At 37.9% G+C, this 15,867-nt stretch overlaps 1 protein-coding gene across 1 annotated transcript in view; it reads left to right on the plus strand.

The window, feature by feature from the left end:
* The window catches only part of LOC127570313 (beta-galactosidase-like), a 66,838-nt gene that overhangs the window by 35,935 nt on the left and 15,036 nt on the right, over nt 1–15,867 (plus strand). Inside the window, 5 exon segments of the mRNA XM_052015742.1 lie at nt 25–138; nt 6,782–6,913; nt 11,223–11,276; nt 11,278–11,321; nt 11,323–11,461. Of these exon segments, the coding sequence (XP_051871702.1) occupies nt 25–138; nt 6,782–6,913; nt 11,223–11,276; nt 11,278–11,321; nt 11,323–11,461 (483 nt within the window).

The following is a 15,867-nucleotide window of genomic DNA, read 5'->3' on the forward strand; positions in this document are numbered from 1 at the left end:
ATTTATTGTTTGCTTTTCCCACAGTATTTTGGATACATGCTTTATCGAAGTATCCTCCCAATAAGTTGCAGTCAGCCTACTGTGCTGGCATCACCCTTGAATGGGGTTCATGACAGAGCCTACGTCATGGTGAATGGGGTAAGGTGTCCTGTTTACTAACTAAACTGTGGTATTTTCTTCCACAACTCTTGTGTTCAGTCGGTCGGTGTATAACATCACTAGGACATAATATTACATTAGAGAGTTTATGAGCACTGGGGAATGTTATTGAGAATTCTAGAACAGTAGAATACTAGGTCCTGAATTTTCCTGGTGAGTTCAACTGACACATGGCAAGGGTTGAAGGAGCTGTAGCTGGTGTCTGTGGGCAGTGTGTACTTGAAAACTGCTGACAGTGGTGGGTAGTTGATTTTTACCTTGTGCCAAACAGGCACCAGAAATGCCTCTGTTGAACCAGGATGGCTACTTGGCTCATGAAAACTAAGGTTTTCTTATCTGCTACCTGCAGAATATAAACAAAAAAATAAGATCAGGAGTAAGTGATTTGCAAGCAGCCTTGCTCCACCTTTCAATATGATCATGGTTAACCAGCTATCTCAATGCAATATTCCCCCCTCTCTCTTCATACCCCCTGTTGGCCTTTGTGTTTAGAAATGTATCTGCATCCTACTCAAATATATTCAGTGACTTCACATCTACCTTCTTTTTTGATAGGGAATTTCACAGGTTCATCACCAAATGAGTGAAGAACTTTCTCCTCATCTCAATCCTAAATGTTTTACCCAATATCCCCAGATTGTGACCCCTGTTCTAGACTCCTTCTCCCCCCCCCCCACCCCAGTCAGAGAAAATATCCTCCCCACCCTCAATCTGTCAAACAATTTTGTACATTTCAATGAGATCCTCTCATTCTTCTAAACTCTAGTAACTGTAGGTCTAGTTGACCCAATCTCTCCTCATGCAACAGTCCTGACATTGCATGAATCAATCTGGTGAACCTTTGTTGTACTCCCTCTATGGTAAGTATATTTTTTCTTGTATAAAGAAACCAGAATTGAACACACTACCCCAGATGTAGTCTCGCCAAGGCCCTTTAATTTGTAGCAAGGTGAACTTTCTCCTGTATTCAAAGCCTCTTGTAATTAAGGCCAATATACCATTTGCCACCTTAACTGCTCCCCGAAGCTGCATGTTTGCTTTCAGTGACTGGTGTATAAGGCAATCCAGGCCTCCTTTTGTACATCAGTATTTCCAAATCTAAGGCTTTTAAAATTATAGCACACAGTCAATCACCCAGCGTAACTGGTGCTTAATAAACACTCATAATACTGGCAGTGACTTCATATAAGACCCTGGCATTTATGTGGTAGTCCTCCCATTTGATTCTGAGGATTCATTGCAGATTGATGTGAAGGTGTTGTTCCAAGTTCTCTTGATATTTTTGCTGCGAAACCCAGATACCTAACTGAAAAGGAGGGTTAGTATGATCATTACATTGTAGATACAGAACTTGGTTGGGATCTGGAAGTCATGATTGTTGAAAGTTCTTCCAGTAGGTCGAACTTGCTTAACTGATCCAGTGATGGATATCTTTGTCAATATTTGCTTCATGGAAAAGAGAACTAGGTATGCAAAGTTTTCTATCTTTTGGACTTGATGCACAGACTTGCAAGATTGACAAATTTCCTTTCCATTCTGCATTGACTGGTAATCTTTAATGGAAGATAGTCATCAGTAAGGAAAAAGATACCTGCAAGAAAAATGGAACAATGAGTTGGGTTGGTAATATAACCTTGCTTCATTCCAGTACTAGAGGCATAAAAGAGATTTGTATCTGAACTACTGCGTAGACTCATGATCATTTGATTATGCAGGAGTCTGATGATACTGACAAACATCTCTGGGTAGTCAAACCTAAACGGATATCGGCACAAAATGTGTCACTTAGTGAAGTCAGAGGCTTAGAGTTAGCAGTGAAAGCCACAACAATTCCTTTGAACCTCTAATTTGGACTAATTTGATCATGCTGGTATTTCCTTTTTCTGGTCTAAAGCCACACTGTGACTCTAGCAGGATTTCTGCACAAAAGTCAAAAGACTCCAAAGAAAGATCCCAGGCTACAGAAGGAATAGGAGCAAAGCATGGACAAAAAGCTCTCCATCTCTGGATTGGTAATGAAGACTCCAACATTGAGGATGATTGGAAGGTCCTGAAAACTGCCATCCACAAGGCATACACCAAATCCTTAGACTTCATTACCAAACATTGTCAGGGCTGGTTTGATGAAAAAGATGCACAGATCAAGGACTTAGACAAAAGAAGAAAAACTTTTGTCACTGGTAAAACAGCCCTGAATCTTTAAAAATACCTATCTACTAAAAAGCTTCTATATAAGCTGTTAATGAAACAGGATAGTGCACAGATTAATTGGTCTGTCTTCCTTTTGGAGATGTGGATCATAGACTTTCAATTGTAAGTATGTTGGATTTTATTGCTACCATGCAACTAACTCTTGCTTCCTCTTCATAGTTCTTCTACTCATCGTGGTTTTAGCACTTTTTTTTCACCATTACCAATTCCTATTCTTGTGTAAACATGTCTCTCCTCTTGATATAATCTCTAGGTTCCCAGAAATCACTGTGTGCAATTTAATTCACTCTTTTTTCAGCCTGCTTAAATAACAAATTTCTTTTCTCCAAAGTAAAGATTAAAGCAAAACTGAAAATTTAAAAGAATAATTCCTATTTCAGGATGAATGTACTTATGGAAATGTCCTTACTGCCTGCATTAAAGCTTTTGCTTGATTGGTGCAGTTTGTAATAAAATCCTAGGTGTTCTCCCCTGCTGCAGTTGAGCTTGAACATTCTGTCAGCCGTCAGTGGATGGAGATGTCTGGTTTGACGTGCATGTAGGCCCTTATGATACATGCAGGAGTTCTTAAAGTCAGCTGATTATCATACCTGCATTCATTGTTATGATGATTAGAAAGGTTATGCGTTTGGACCTTTTGCTTTAGAAATTCTGAATTCCAGTGCAAGATGGGGAAAGGCAGACTGTTTCTTTACATTGGAAAGATTTATTTTTTTATTGAGCTTTGTAGATCTCTTGGAAGGAAGTTAATATGAAAAGATGATGTAAAGAAAAGAGAAGTTGAAAAATTAGAAGAGAGGTTGAGAGAAGGAGCACAGTTTGAGATACTGCTAACAGAGAAACTGGGGCAAAAGAGTGATATGGGACTAGGTGAATAAAGGGAACAGCAAGAGACACAATCACTCACTCTGAATTCCACCCCTTTACCACCTCTTTCATTCTTGAGCTATGCTGTAGCAACCCACCATCTCCATCCCATCCTATTCAAAAGGAAATTAGGAAGGATAAGAACATCAGAACAAGAGGCAGTAGAGTGATAATATTCTTTGACATATTGTATACACCATAATGGAAGAATGTTTTGTGATGTATTAGAAATCACACCTCAACACATTATTCCTGTCACTTTTTCTCCTAATGAATTTCTCATCCCATATTTACAGTGGACTTTGTGAAACTTGTAAGGCTATATTCCCTCCAGCTAATGAAGGACTGCTGATATGAATTCTTTCTCCACAGCTGTTACTGGACCTGCTGAGCATTCCAGCATTTTCAGTTCTTATTTAAGATTTCTTTCATCATTAGTATCTTGCTTTTGTATCACCCTTGTCCAACACATTACCTGCTCTTCAGTTAGTTAAGTAGAAAATAAATACTTGTCTTTGTTCAAAAGACATTTCAAAATCATTTCATAAAATTGGAGAGACAAGTTTGTTCGAGTTGCCATTAATTCAGGTTAAATTAATTTGGATAATGATTTTTCTTTGCCCAATGGAGATTACAAATGTATAAGATAAAGAAAACAGACAATTGATCATTATCTATAGTCATGACGTTGACCCTTATCTCGGTTGATGACTAAGTGAATCTTAATTCAAAATTCACACTTTATTACATCAACACAAGGATGTTATGTTGGCCTCAGGCCAACAACATCAGTTCCTGAATGCTACTGTTCCTTCTGTCCCAGTACTTGCCCAGACCCTCGATCCAAACAGCAAAATAGGGGATCTCTTGTTGGCCAAACAATTGATCGTGGGGGGTCTTACTTGCAATAGTTAGTCTCTGGAGTTCTCACTGCTCTGCATATGAAATCCTTCATTATTATTCTCTTATCTGTTCTGCACTGTTGTACTTTGATTGTTGGCTTTAGCTTATCTGGCTAACCTGTGTCCACTTCTCATTGGCTCTGGCCCAAGGCTACAGGTAGCGTTACCTCATTGCTCTTCTCCCAAATAAGGACTTACCTCTGATGTTATTCCCTTGCTTTGCCCTGAGTTGGGCCTTTTTAACCCAGTTACAGCCAACTTAAGTCAGATACTGGGCTTGGGTTACTTCAGTTCACAGACACAGACTGCTCTCCCATAAGTTTGCAGCAGGTTATCGGCAGGGGCTTTGTTATGTCCACTTTCAATTGCTTTAATCCAGCTAGAAAATAGTTCATAAAATGATGGTCACAAGTACAGTCTCACAAAATAGTGGCTCCCATTTCTTCCACCACACAGCAACAACTAAGACATTTATTTTGTCTCCTTCCACTGCCCTTGATTCATTCCAGTTAGCTGTTTTGCAAGTTTTTAATTCCTTCATGGCCAACAATTATTTATGGTCTGCTCTGAATTCTGGCCACATCTATCTTAAATTCTTGTCTATTGCTTACGTATCCAAAGCGATCAATGATTCCTATCTTCCTACCCTGAATCCTTGTTCATTTGCTATTTGAGCACCTTTCAAATCTCATTCACTCCTCTGAATACAGTCATTTCTCCTGATTTATGGACTCTTACCATGCACCCTCTACTTAAACTAAGCAGTAACCCACTTACTACTAATTGCCCTGTTCTCTTGCCCACCCTTTCCTATTTGCCTTGAAATCTCCACTTGCCTTTCTAAAAGTGACTTCACTCACTCGCCTCTATCCTTTACGTCAGGTTTCCCTAATTCATAACCTTAGTTCATTTTAAAAAAAAGATTAATTTTAATGGTGGTTAAAAGCTTTATCCAAATGCATTTTTGGATGCATTTCCAAAGCAAACTCCAAAAATGATACATTGAATATAGTTAGGGTTGGGGAGTCTTCAGATAAAGAAAATTGTAGAAATGTCACATCCTGATTTAGTGTTTGGTACATTAGGGATTTTTGTGTACCTTTTACATTTTGATTAAAAGTAATCATCAAAATAGTTTTGGCCAAGTTCATTCAATGATAATAACTAAAAAATGTGTGCCAATCAAAAATATGTAAATACATAAATATCAGTACAATTCATTGTTTCAAAAGCACAAATTCAATTGGTATATCTATGAACTTAATATCTGAAACACTTTTTCTTATGCCAATATATTTTTAAAACATAATGAACATAAGAAGTTACCTTTTCTACATTCACATATTTTGATTCGAATGTTTATTTAACGTTTGGGCGGCTTCTCGAAAATTGACTGACCACTTCCTCTGTATAAATCAAATTAAGCTATGTTTGTCTCTTACTTTAATTAACGTGCTACTCTCAAAATAGGAGAGGTCAATAAAAAAGTGCTAAAATTAACCTTGATTTCTTGAAACAGTAAACAGGTTGAACAGCAACTGTATATTTAGATAGGGGGAAAAAACTGCTTCATGAAACATATCTTGGGAAAATATTGACACCCTGAGCCAATGACAGATATTGGGAGAGGTATTTGAAGATTCAGTAGAAGAGAGAAATGAAAAGAAGCAAGAGAGGTGGACATGATTAAGGAGGGAATTCCAGGGTATGGGGACAACATGGCTAAATGACTGGCTGCTGGAATGGACAAAGAAAATGTGCAAGAGCCAAGTGTTTGAAGACTGCAGAATTCTAAGAGGGAATGAGACCTAATGGAATATAAACACAAACATATTTTTAAACTCACTCAAGTAACACGTATTTTAAAAAAAAGGCATGTAAAAATCGCAGCAAAATATGTACAAAGCAATATACAGCTATTCCAATTGACTCTCCTTGGCTTTGAACTAATGACTTTCACTGATAACTAATCTATACAGATGTCAGAGTGACTTGGGTAGATGTGATTTGGAGATGGTGGGTAATTTGACTGAGCACTGATCAGAATAAAAATCAGACTTTTTGTTTAGGACTATTAATTCCTATCATTAGAAATGTTTCTAATGCTGTGGGGGAAGCTGAAACATGAATAGAGTGATTCAAACATGGATAGCTCTAATAATTATGAAAATCTTACTTTGAGCTTCTGCGGAGTGCAGTCTAACTTCTGTATCATTCTTCAAAGATCACAAAGATTTCAGTTTGATAGAATTAAGGTGGCTACAGAAATCTCACATTAACTTTTGCATGGAAATTTACTGTGGATAGTTGATGTTGGCAATTACTTCAATACAAGCAGCAATGAAGATTGGGATATTTTAGAGTAAGTTGCTACCATAACAGAAATGTTACTTTCTAGAGTTTCTAAAGTAGTCATTCAAGACATTATCAGTGTATTACAGTACAGATTTTGAAATCTAAAATACTTTAATGAAACATGCAATTTGAAAACTAAACTTGATTCTGGATTCTTGCAAGTATGGTATATTTGCTGCTCCATATGTCACAACTTTTTCATGTCATCATTCTAATCATTTTGCCATCTGAGTTTTTTTACGTTGTAATAATGTCTTTGTTTTATCCCATGTTTGTTTGTTCATTAGGTATTTCAAGGTATTCTAGAAAGAAATAAAGTCACTTCGATAAACATCACTGGTCAAGCTGGATCACAACTTGATATATTAGTTGAAAACATGGGCAGAATAAATTTCGGCAGATACATCAATGACTGTAAGGTATATGCAATGTATTTTTTTTCTGTAATGTACCTGTGGTATGCATCAAATGGAAGGACAAGTTTAGTTAACTTAATATATTGATAATCCTCCAGCAATGTGTGGAGGTATACTTAGACAAACCACACAGGAGTTTAATGACTTTAGGAAGAGATTTGCAGTTTTGATTTTATTCAAGTCTTCCTTCTGTTCTGCAGATCAAGAAACATATTATTCTTCTCTTCTTGGGATGTATTATTTTTGGACCCCTTTCAAAAATAGTCTTGTCTATTTCCTTTAAAATTCCAGAGTGTATTCCATTGAGTTCAGAAGTCCTGCGAAGCTTGCACTTTTTAATGACACAGTCTTGAGATAGAATGACATGATCACCTATTCATCCATGGTTTGTGCTAGTGGTTTTTTTTTAAAGCAGAACTGACAGAAGAGATCTGCACATGGTCTCTGGGGATATATTAGAGATGCTGACATTTCATTTAAAATGATGCTTATTGTTACAGCTCTGCTTGAGACCATGAACATGACAGTTTATTTTGCTGGACCCTTAGTCCCCACAGATAGCAGGAGAGGAACACAGATTTCTCTAGTTAATTTGTAGTCAGGGTTTCAGTGAAAGTTGGGTCAAAGGGGGTTATCTTTGTGATGGGAAGAATGTATAGTTGAAAATTCAGCCTGGCATCAAGTGAGATGCTAAGCTTGTATTCAATCAACAGAAGAAACCAGGAATGAAGTAAACTCAGTTTAACACAACTTTGGATGTGGAAGCTGGTTTATTTTTTAGGGGCATCTCTTTCCAGAAAGTTTTGATGTCTGGCACTTGGAGAATTTGGGTTTTCTTGAGCTGATTGTAATGCTCCATTCATGTCAAAATCAGTATGGTTCTGGATTCCTTAAAGTGAATATAAAAGTAGTAAGAGGACTTCAGTCCCACTCTGTTAGATAAAAATGTCAAAGCAGCTAACAAAGGAGTGCCTTGTGAACGTGTTAAATATTTGCCTGTTGGTATCATGATACATCATTTCCAACCTTTATTGCTCTTCACGTGAAGATTTAAGCAAGCATTTTGGTAATCGAAACACAATTTTTTGCATCTTGCAATAACTGTGGGGAGAAGAAAACATGAAAACTGAATTGCATCAAAAATCATGTGCTGTGCACTGAACATGAGGGAATTGTTTTAGACTGGGCTTTGATTATCGATACTCCCCATATTCACTTGTACACAGTGTGGACTTTCTTTTCACTGCAAGCAAAAGTTGAAAACATCTTGCAAAGTTACATCTTACCCAGAACATTCTCATTGACCTGGATAAGGAGACTAGAAGGAAAAAAAAGTGGTATGAAAAGCCAAACAAAAAATGCTAATGGTGTAAATTTGAAGTGAAAACAGAAAGTGCTGAATATACTCAGCAGATCAAGCAATGTCTGTGGAGAGAGTCATAAGAGTTAGCATTTTCAGGTTGAAAATCTTTCATCAGCGTTAGAAATGTTTAAAAACAAGTCAGTTTTAAACAGGGAAAATGGGGAGTGATTAATAAAACAAAGGCTGACTTTTTTTTCTGTTTGTACAGAGTATTATTATGAAGTCCAGGCAACATGAAGTTTATGTACTGCCTGATTTGCAATCAAAAGGTGCATCGTGATCCCTTTGTTTGCATCTCGGGGCTATTTACCCCCCAGGACGTGCACTAAGATAGCATTGGTTAACAGTGCTTAACGTTAACATTAGTTCATTATTGTCATGTGATACAGTGAAGAACTTTTGTTTACATGCCTTTCGGGCAGATCATGCCATACAGAAGTACATTGAGGTAGTAAAAAGAATACAGAATATAGTGTAGCAGCTACAGAGAAAATGCAGTGCTGATAAACAGATTAAGTGCAAGGGCCATGTTGAGGTAGATGGGGAGACCAAGAATTCATGAGAGGTCAGCTAATATGTTGAAAGCCAATATTATGTTTAAAAAAAAAGGCTTGCATTTATAATCTCAGATTATCCCAAAACACATTATTGCTAATTACAGAGTAGTCACTTGTGAGAAGCAAGTTACCTCTGCTCTATGCTGTCTTGAACTCAGTGTACAAAAAAACAGGCACAAGTTCATGTCCCACCAAATGGAAAAGTAAAAACTGCAGACACTGGAAATTTGAAATGAAAACAGATAATGTTGGATATATTCATTAGGTCAGACAGCAACTGTGAAAAGAGGAACAGAATTAACATTTCCAATAGCTGGAATCGTACCTTTCACAAAGGAAGATGAATGAGCAGTTGGCGGTGAATGAGCAGAGTCCCAGGACGTCACTGCAGAAGTTCTTCAGGGGAGTGCCAAAGGACCAACCGTCCTCAACTGTTTCATCAATGCTTTATCTCCAACTTCTTAGTTTTGATGGAAAGCCATTGATCTGAAATGTTAACCCTTTTTCTCTCCACAGAAGGTGCCTGGCATGTTAACTTTTTCCGTCGCTTTGTTTTTTATTTGAAAAATATGGTCTAGTATTTTAAATGTCTTAAACATGAGAAATTTAGTGTAATTTGTCTAAATTAAGTCAAACTAACCCCTGTTTACATCTCAGTTCCATTTTTTCACTAAAACCTGAAAATTCTGAACATGGTGTGAAAATATTGCTCAATAAATTCAGTCAGTTAATTCAAAATAAGAAACAATTATGGTGTCAAACTATAATCACTTTTTTAGGTATGTAAATTTGGCAAATTTGCACACCTTGCTAGAACTCTGGTAGAGAATCAGGCAAAAATATAGAAATTAAAGGTTTCTCTGCAACTCTGATGCCCCAAAGCCAGCGCCCCTCCATTTCTCCCAGAGATGCTGCTCGACTGCTGAGTTTCTCCAGCAGATTGTTGGTTGCTCCAGATTCCAGCATCTACAGTCTCTTGTGACCCCATTTCTGAACTCTTTACTCTGAAATCTGTGTGCAAGAAAGTAACATCCAGTTGATAAGGCCACTCAAGACATCAGTTGATTGGATTAATTCGAAAAGAATAAAACTGTTAATCTCCACTGGTTAAGCAATATCTAGCCGAAGGGAAGCCACATTAAGCAATTGAAACTCCCTTATCACGTCGAGGTCAAGCAAGTGGGCCGGTTTTCATGAGAGCTTTGCTATTCCAGCTATAAAGTACCTAGTCTGGAGTTTTAATGTAACCATTTTTTTCCTTTTGGTTAAACACAGCCAGCAAAGTCATTTTCTTTGGAATATTTTACATTACAGTCAGTGTGTAACTGTAAGGGCTTTGGGATTAGATAGATCAAAAATTTTGCTGGTGGAACTCAGCAGGTCGAGCAGCATCTGTGGGGAGGGGGGATGGAATTCAGGTCAAGACCCTGCATTGGGTCCAATGTAATCCTCCACAATTATGAACTACTCACCACTTAGAAAATATATATTTAAGATTCAAAGATAACCTTGTGCTTTCACCACACTGAATTCCTTCTGCTACAGCTTTGCTTACTCATTTGCCAGCTAATATCACATTGCAACCTTCTGCTCTCATCTACCTAAGTTCTTGCATCACCCAACTGAAGAGTAAATAACAGCATGTATCTATGCCTCTCTTATTCATTGTCTAAGCTATTGATGAGTAACTTGAAAAGCTGCTGCCCCAGTACCAATTCCTGGCAATTGAAGTATGTATATTTCATCCCTATTTGACTCCAGTCTCTGAGTGATTTTCATGTGCATCTCAGTAAGTTGTTCCTTTATGCTAACTATCTTGTGTGAAAATCATATTGAATGACTTCTGGAATTCAGTATCAGTAGCATTCATTTATGTTAGTGACCTGAAAAAAATTTCAACAAGTCTTGCCCTTGATTTGCTCTTCAGAATCTAATCTGACTGTTCCTGATCAGTCCATTTTTTTCCCCACAGTTCATTATTTTCCAAGTCCTCACTCATCATTCCTGAATGAGGATTCTACTAACTTAATGACAAAATTTGGTCTCATTTCCCAGTGTGTCTTTCCAACTTTCTTAAATAATGTTGTGATACAATTTTCAGTTCTGGGGGACAGCTCCTGGATTGATAATCTCCCTGAATTTGGAAGATTGTGACCAAAGCTTCTGCAATTTCTTGATTCACTTTGTGGGTTGGGATGGTAATAATTAGGTCCTGGAGATGTGCCGATCGTTGTTATTTTCTCTTATTATTTTTAAGTGTATTGATTCTAATATAGTCTTTCCTTTTGATATATTTTGTCTTTGCTTGTCTGCTACTTTAGGTGGCATTGCCAAAGAGACGTTAGTCATGTTGCCAGATTACCTGCTGTTGCATTTTCTTTCCTCTCCACAGGGTTCTGGTAACAAATCTTACTTGGCTTCAAAAATCCTGACTAACTGGACTGTTCTACTCATTAAATATTGATGAAGCTGTATCAAATGGCCTCTTAAATAAGCTCCAGAAACTTCCAGGGCTCAATTCTACAAACTGATGTGAATGTGCCATCCTTTTACTTGGGTTCCTTTGTGATTCCAAGTGGGATTCCTGACCTGCCTCGAGATACGTTCCTTAAATTTCCAGGATGGACTAAGGTGGGTATGAGATTTGAATTAAATCTCAGCAAAATAATTGAGCATGGAATAAGCTTTAATAAGTAATGAATGAAAATGGGTAGAATATGTAATTTCATGCATTGCAATATTTGTCCCATCCGTTAATCCATCCAGTTAGCTACCCATGATTTACATTATGATTCAGCTGAAATTAGAGGGTGTAATGTTGTCCAGGTTTGTTGCTGAATGGTAGCTCAAAGAGGAAGAGATAAGTGAGGAGAGTACATGAAGTATACAAAAGTAGAAAGACAAGTTAGAGGTTGCAGATGGAGTGTAATGTGGGAGAATGATGGTTATGTAATTAGTATTAAAATTAGGAAAACATAATCATTTTACAATGGTGGGAAACTAGTAAACCTTGGTGTGGATTATGCCTTGTTATGTATTTGTGAGACACAGTAAGTAAGCTTGCAGGGACAGGGTATATTGAATTTTATTGTGAAGAGGTTTTGGAAACCAAAAGTAAGGAAGTCTTGCTAAGATTGTGAAGACTTTAATGAGTTATCATTTGGAGTGCTTTGTGCACTTTAGTCTCCACTCCTAAGGAAGTACATACTTAGAATCAGAGCAGTACATATTTTCAAAATTGATGGTGTTATGAAGGGTCTGTCCTTTGAGGAGAGGCTGAGTAAAATCAGCCTCCTTTAATGATTTCTGGGAATCAGATGGGAACCAGGATTGTTCAATCCATATCAATCCCTCTAAGAATCTATTGTCCCAAAGCAATCACATTTCATTCTTAATTCCACAGAAAAGTAAGCCGCTTTTAATCAGCCTCTCCCCAAAAGGCCATTCCCTTCATACCAGGAATAAATTTAGTGAATCTGTGCTGCACGGGATTAGTTATGAGTTTAGGAGCAAACTTGAGCCAAATGGTCTATGGGTTTTTCCTTATTTCTTGTATTCTAATAATAATAAGACAAATGCCGATATCTATTAATGGTGTGTGCCTGTTCTGTTTTCTATAATTAATCAATTATAACTTAGAAACATAGAAAACAGGAGGAGGCATATTATATCATGGCTGTTCACCTATCTGAATATCATATTCCCATTCTCTTCCTATACTGCTTGATGCCTGTTGTATATAGGAATTACCTCCTTCTTGACAAAACATTCAGTGACATGGCATCTACAGCCCTCATTGGTAGTGAATTCCATATACTTACACCTGCTTTGTGAAGAAAAATCTTATCTCTCTCCTGAACCTGTACTTCTATAACTGAGACTGTGACCCTAGTTCTAGACCAGCCGAGCCAGAGGAAATGTACGCCCTGCGTCCAGTCTGTTTAGCTGTGTCAGAATTTTGTTAACTTCCGTTTGATCCCCTCTCATTCTTCTAAGCTGTGGGTGAATGCAAAACTAGTCAACTTAATCTCTCCTCATTGGGCTGTTCCCTCCATCCCAGATATCAGTCTGGTGAACCTTATAGCAAGTATATCCTTTTCCAGGTAAGGGAATCAAATCAGCAAGTAATATGCTGGGTTTGGTCTCACCAAGGCACTGAATAATTGTAACCTAATCACACCAGCACCCGAATCTGGCCACACCCCTAACCACACCAGTCCCTGACACCAGCTGCACATCTGAATGCTTGCTTTCAGCAACTGGTGTGCATGAACTCTTCCCAATCTAACAGTAAATACTATACTGCTTTCATATTTTTCTTATTGAAAAGGATAACATCACATTTATTGTGCCATGTTTTTGCTCACTTGCTCAATATGTGTAAATTGCCTTGAGACCTCTGTGCCCTTCTCATAGTTCATAATCCCACACAGGTTAACGTCATTGGCAAACTTCAAAATATGGTCTCCTCATCCAAATCATTGACATAATAAGAACAGCAGAGGGCAAAGCACCAACCCCTGCTGTACTTCACTGGTCACTGCCTACTATCCCGAAACAAACCCATTTATTCCAACTCTGTGTCCTGTCGGTCAAAAAGTTTTCATTCCAAGCCAGTGCATTACTTCCAAGACCACGTGCTTTAATTTTGTACATTGACTTCTTTTGTGGGACTTCATGGAAAGTTTTGTGAAAGTCCAAGTATACTATGTAAACTGGTTTTCCCTATCTATTCTACCAGTTATATATATCCTCAACAGATTCGGGTAGGTTTGTTCAACACCATTTCAGAAATCTATGTTGACTTCGTCTAATCCTTTTGATATTGTTAAGTGACCTATATTTCATCCTTTATAGCTTCTGGAATGCAATATAACTATTCTTGTTAAAATTTGTAAAACTTATCTTTTTTAAAATTGGATGGAATTTTTTTTTGTTGGCTGGGTGTCCTATTAACTAAGTGCAAAGAGCAGAAAGCTTTGACTAAAAGTGACAATTTAATGCCAGATAGAACTGAATGTAAAATGGAATAATTTCTGACACCTTTTACAGTAGGCCTGTAAACCAACAGATGTTATCAGTGTTTTGCTGTCAAATGTTGAGACAGATTTAGTTGATAAAGCATGTTTTTAGTTCTGCAGCATTTGGAGAAAATTGATTTAGCGTTCTATATAATTTTCAAGTTTTTATCATTGCAATCCCTTAAGTAGACATCTTTTTCTTTGAATTGCCAGATGTGTCCCTGCAGACAGAGCCTTTTAAATCCATGACTCATTTTCAGTTTTACAGGAATCCACAAACCTTTCAGGTGTTTATTTCTTTTAATATAATGTACTTTATATTCTTTGTAAACTTCATTTCAACAAAGAGATCTTATGTTCACCTACTTGTGTATTGTCATTCATGTGCTCAGATTCTCCCAATGTCATTTTAATCTTTTTGAAGTATTGTTTTGTATAGGATAAATGCTGCAGCAAATTTTTTGCACAGAAAGGTTTCTGTTCAGAGCTCTTTGCTTTCGTGCTATTTTTGACTTCTGTCAGTTTTCATTTCTACACCCCCTTATAAGTTTGATTTTTGTCTCAAAGCAGTTTGCTCCTGGCAGTTAACCTCCTCTTTGCTGCACCTAGGTGTTAGGCTAGGTTCTAGGCTCATGGCTGTTACCTACACTGAACTCAGCAGTGAGTACTAACGCATCAGTACAGCATTTTACACAGTGCTGGTTAATAAAATGTAAGGAACCAATTGTTTATTTCCTCCCCCCACCCAATGCAATGAACATACTTAAAGGGGAAAAGTGGAGAGAAAGTTGGACACACCTCTGTTACAGACATGGAATCCACTCATCTGATTTTCCTCTCTGCACTTCCTCCAAATAATAAATAGGAATATCATCCCGAGGTCCTGTTGCATTCAGAGATGCAATCAAATGCACAGGTTAGATGAAACTATCCTGTGTTTGTGTATTACTTTTTTTTTCTCATTTTTCTTTGTCCTTTACACTTACAAAATGCAATAAGATCTGCAATATGAGAGAAATATTCTTTGAGCAATCAGTCTCTCCATTTAAATTGGTAAATTGGTTTATTTTCACATGTACCGAGGTACAGTGAAAAACTTTTGTTTTGCATGCCATCCATGCAGATTACTTCATTACAACAGTGCATGAGGTAATACAAGGGAAAACAATAACAGAATGCAGAATAAAGTGTTACAGTTACAGAGGAAGTGCAAGCGGACAATAATTTACCAGGATGCTGCCTGGATTGGAGAGTATTGAATATGAGGAGAGGCTTAAGGTGCTAGGGCTTTATTCACTGGAAAGGAGGAGGATGAGAGGAGACATGATAGAGGTATATAAAATATTGAGAGGAATAGATAGAGTAGACAGTCAGCGCCTCCTTCCCAGGGCACCAATGCTCAAGATGAGAGGTCATGGCTTTAAGGTTATGGGTGGGAGGTTCAGGGGAGATGTCAGAGGGAGGTTTTTCACCCAAAGAGTGGTTGGTGCATGGAATGCACTGCCTGGGGTGGTGGTGGAGGCAGATACATTGAACAGGTTCAAGAGCTTGTTGGATAGGCATATGGAGGAATGTGAGATAGAGGGATGTGCGGAGGAAGGGGTTAGGTAGTGTGAGGGTGGTCTGATGGATGGCACGACACGGTGGGCCGAAGGGCCTGTTTTGTGCTGTATGGTTCTAAGGTGCAAGGTCATAATGAGGTTTGTGAGGTCAAGGGTCCATTCTATCATCCTAGGGAACCGTTCAATAGTCTTATAACAGTGGGATAAAAGCCATCCTTAAGCCTGACAGTATGTGCTTTCAGAGTTTTGTATCTTCTGCCCGATGGAACAGGGAGAAGAGAGAATGTCTGGGGTGGGTGAGATCTTTAATTATGTTGGCTGCTTTACTGAGGCAGTGGGAAGTGTAAAATAGAGTCTATGGAGGGGAAGCTGGTTTCTGTGATGTGCTGGGCTGTGTCCACAACTCTGTGGTTTTTTGCGGCCTCGGGCAGAGCAGTTGTCAAAGCAAGATATA

This window comes from Pristis pectinata, chromosome 5 (assembly GCF_009764475.1).
Source record: "Pristis pectinata isolate sPriPec2 chromosome 5, sPriPec2.1.pri, whole genome shotgun sequence".
In the NCBI taxonomy this organism is placed as follows: Eukaryota; Metazoa; Chordata; class Chondrichthyes; order Rhinopristiformes; family Pristidae; genus Pristis; species Pristis pectinata.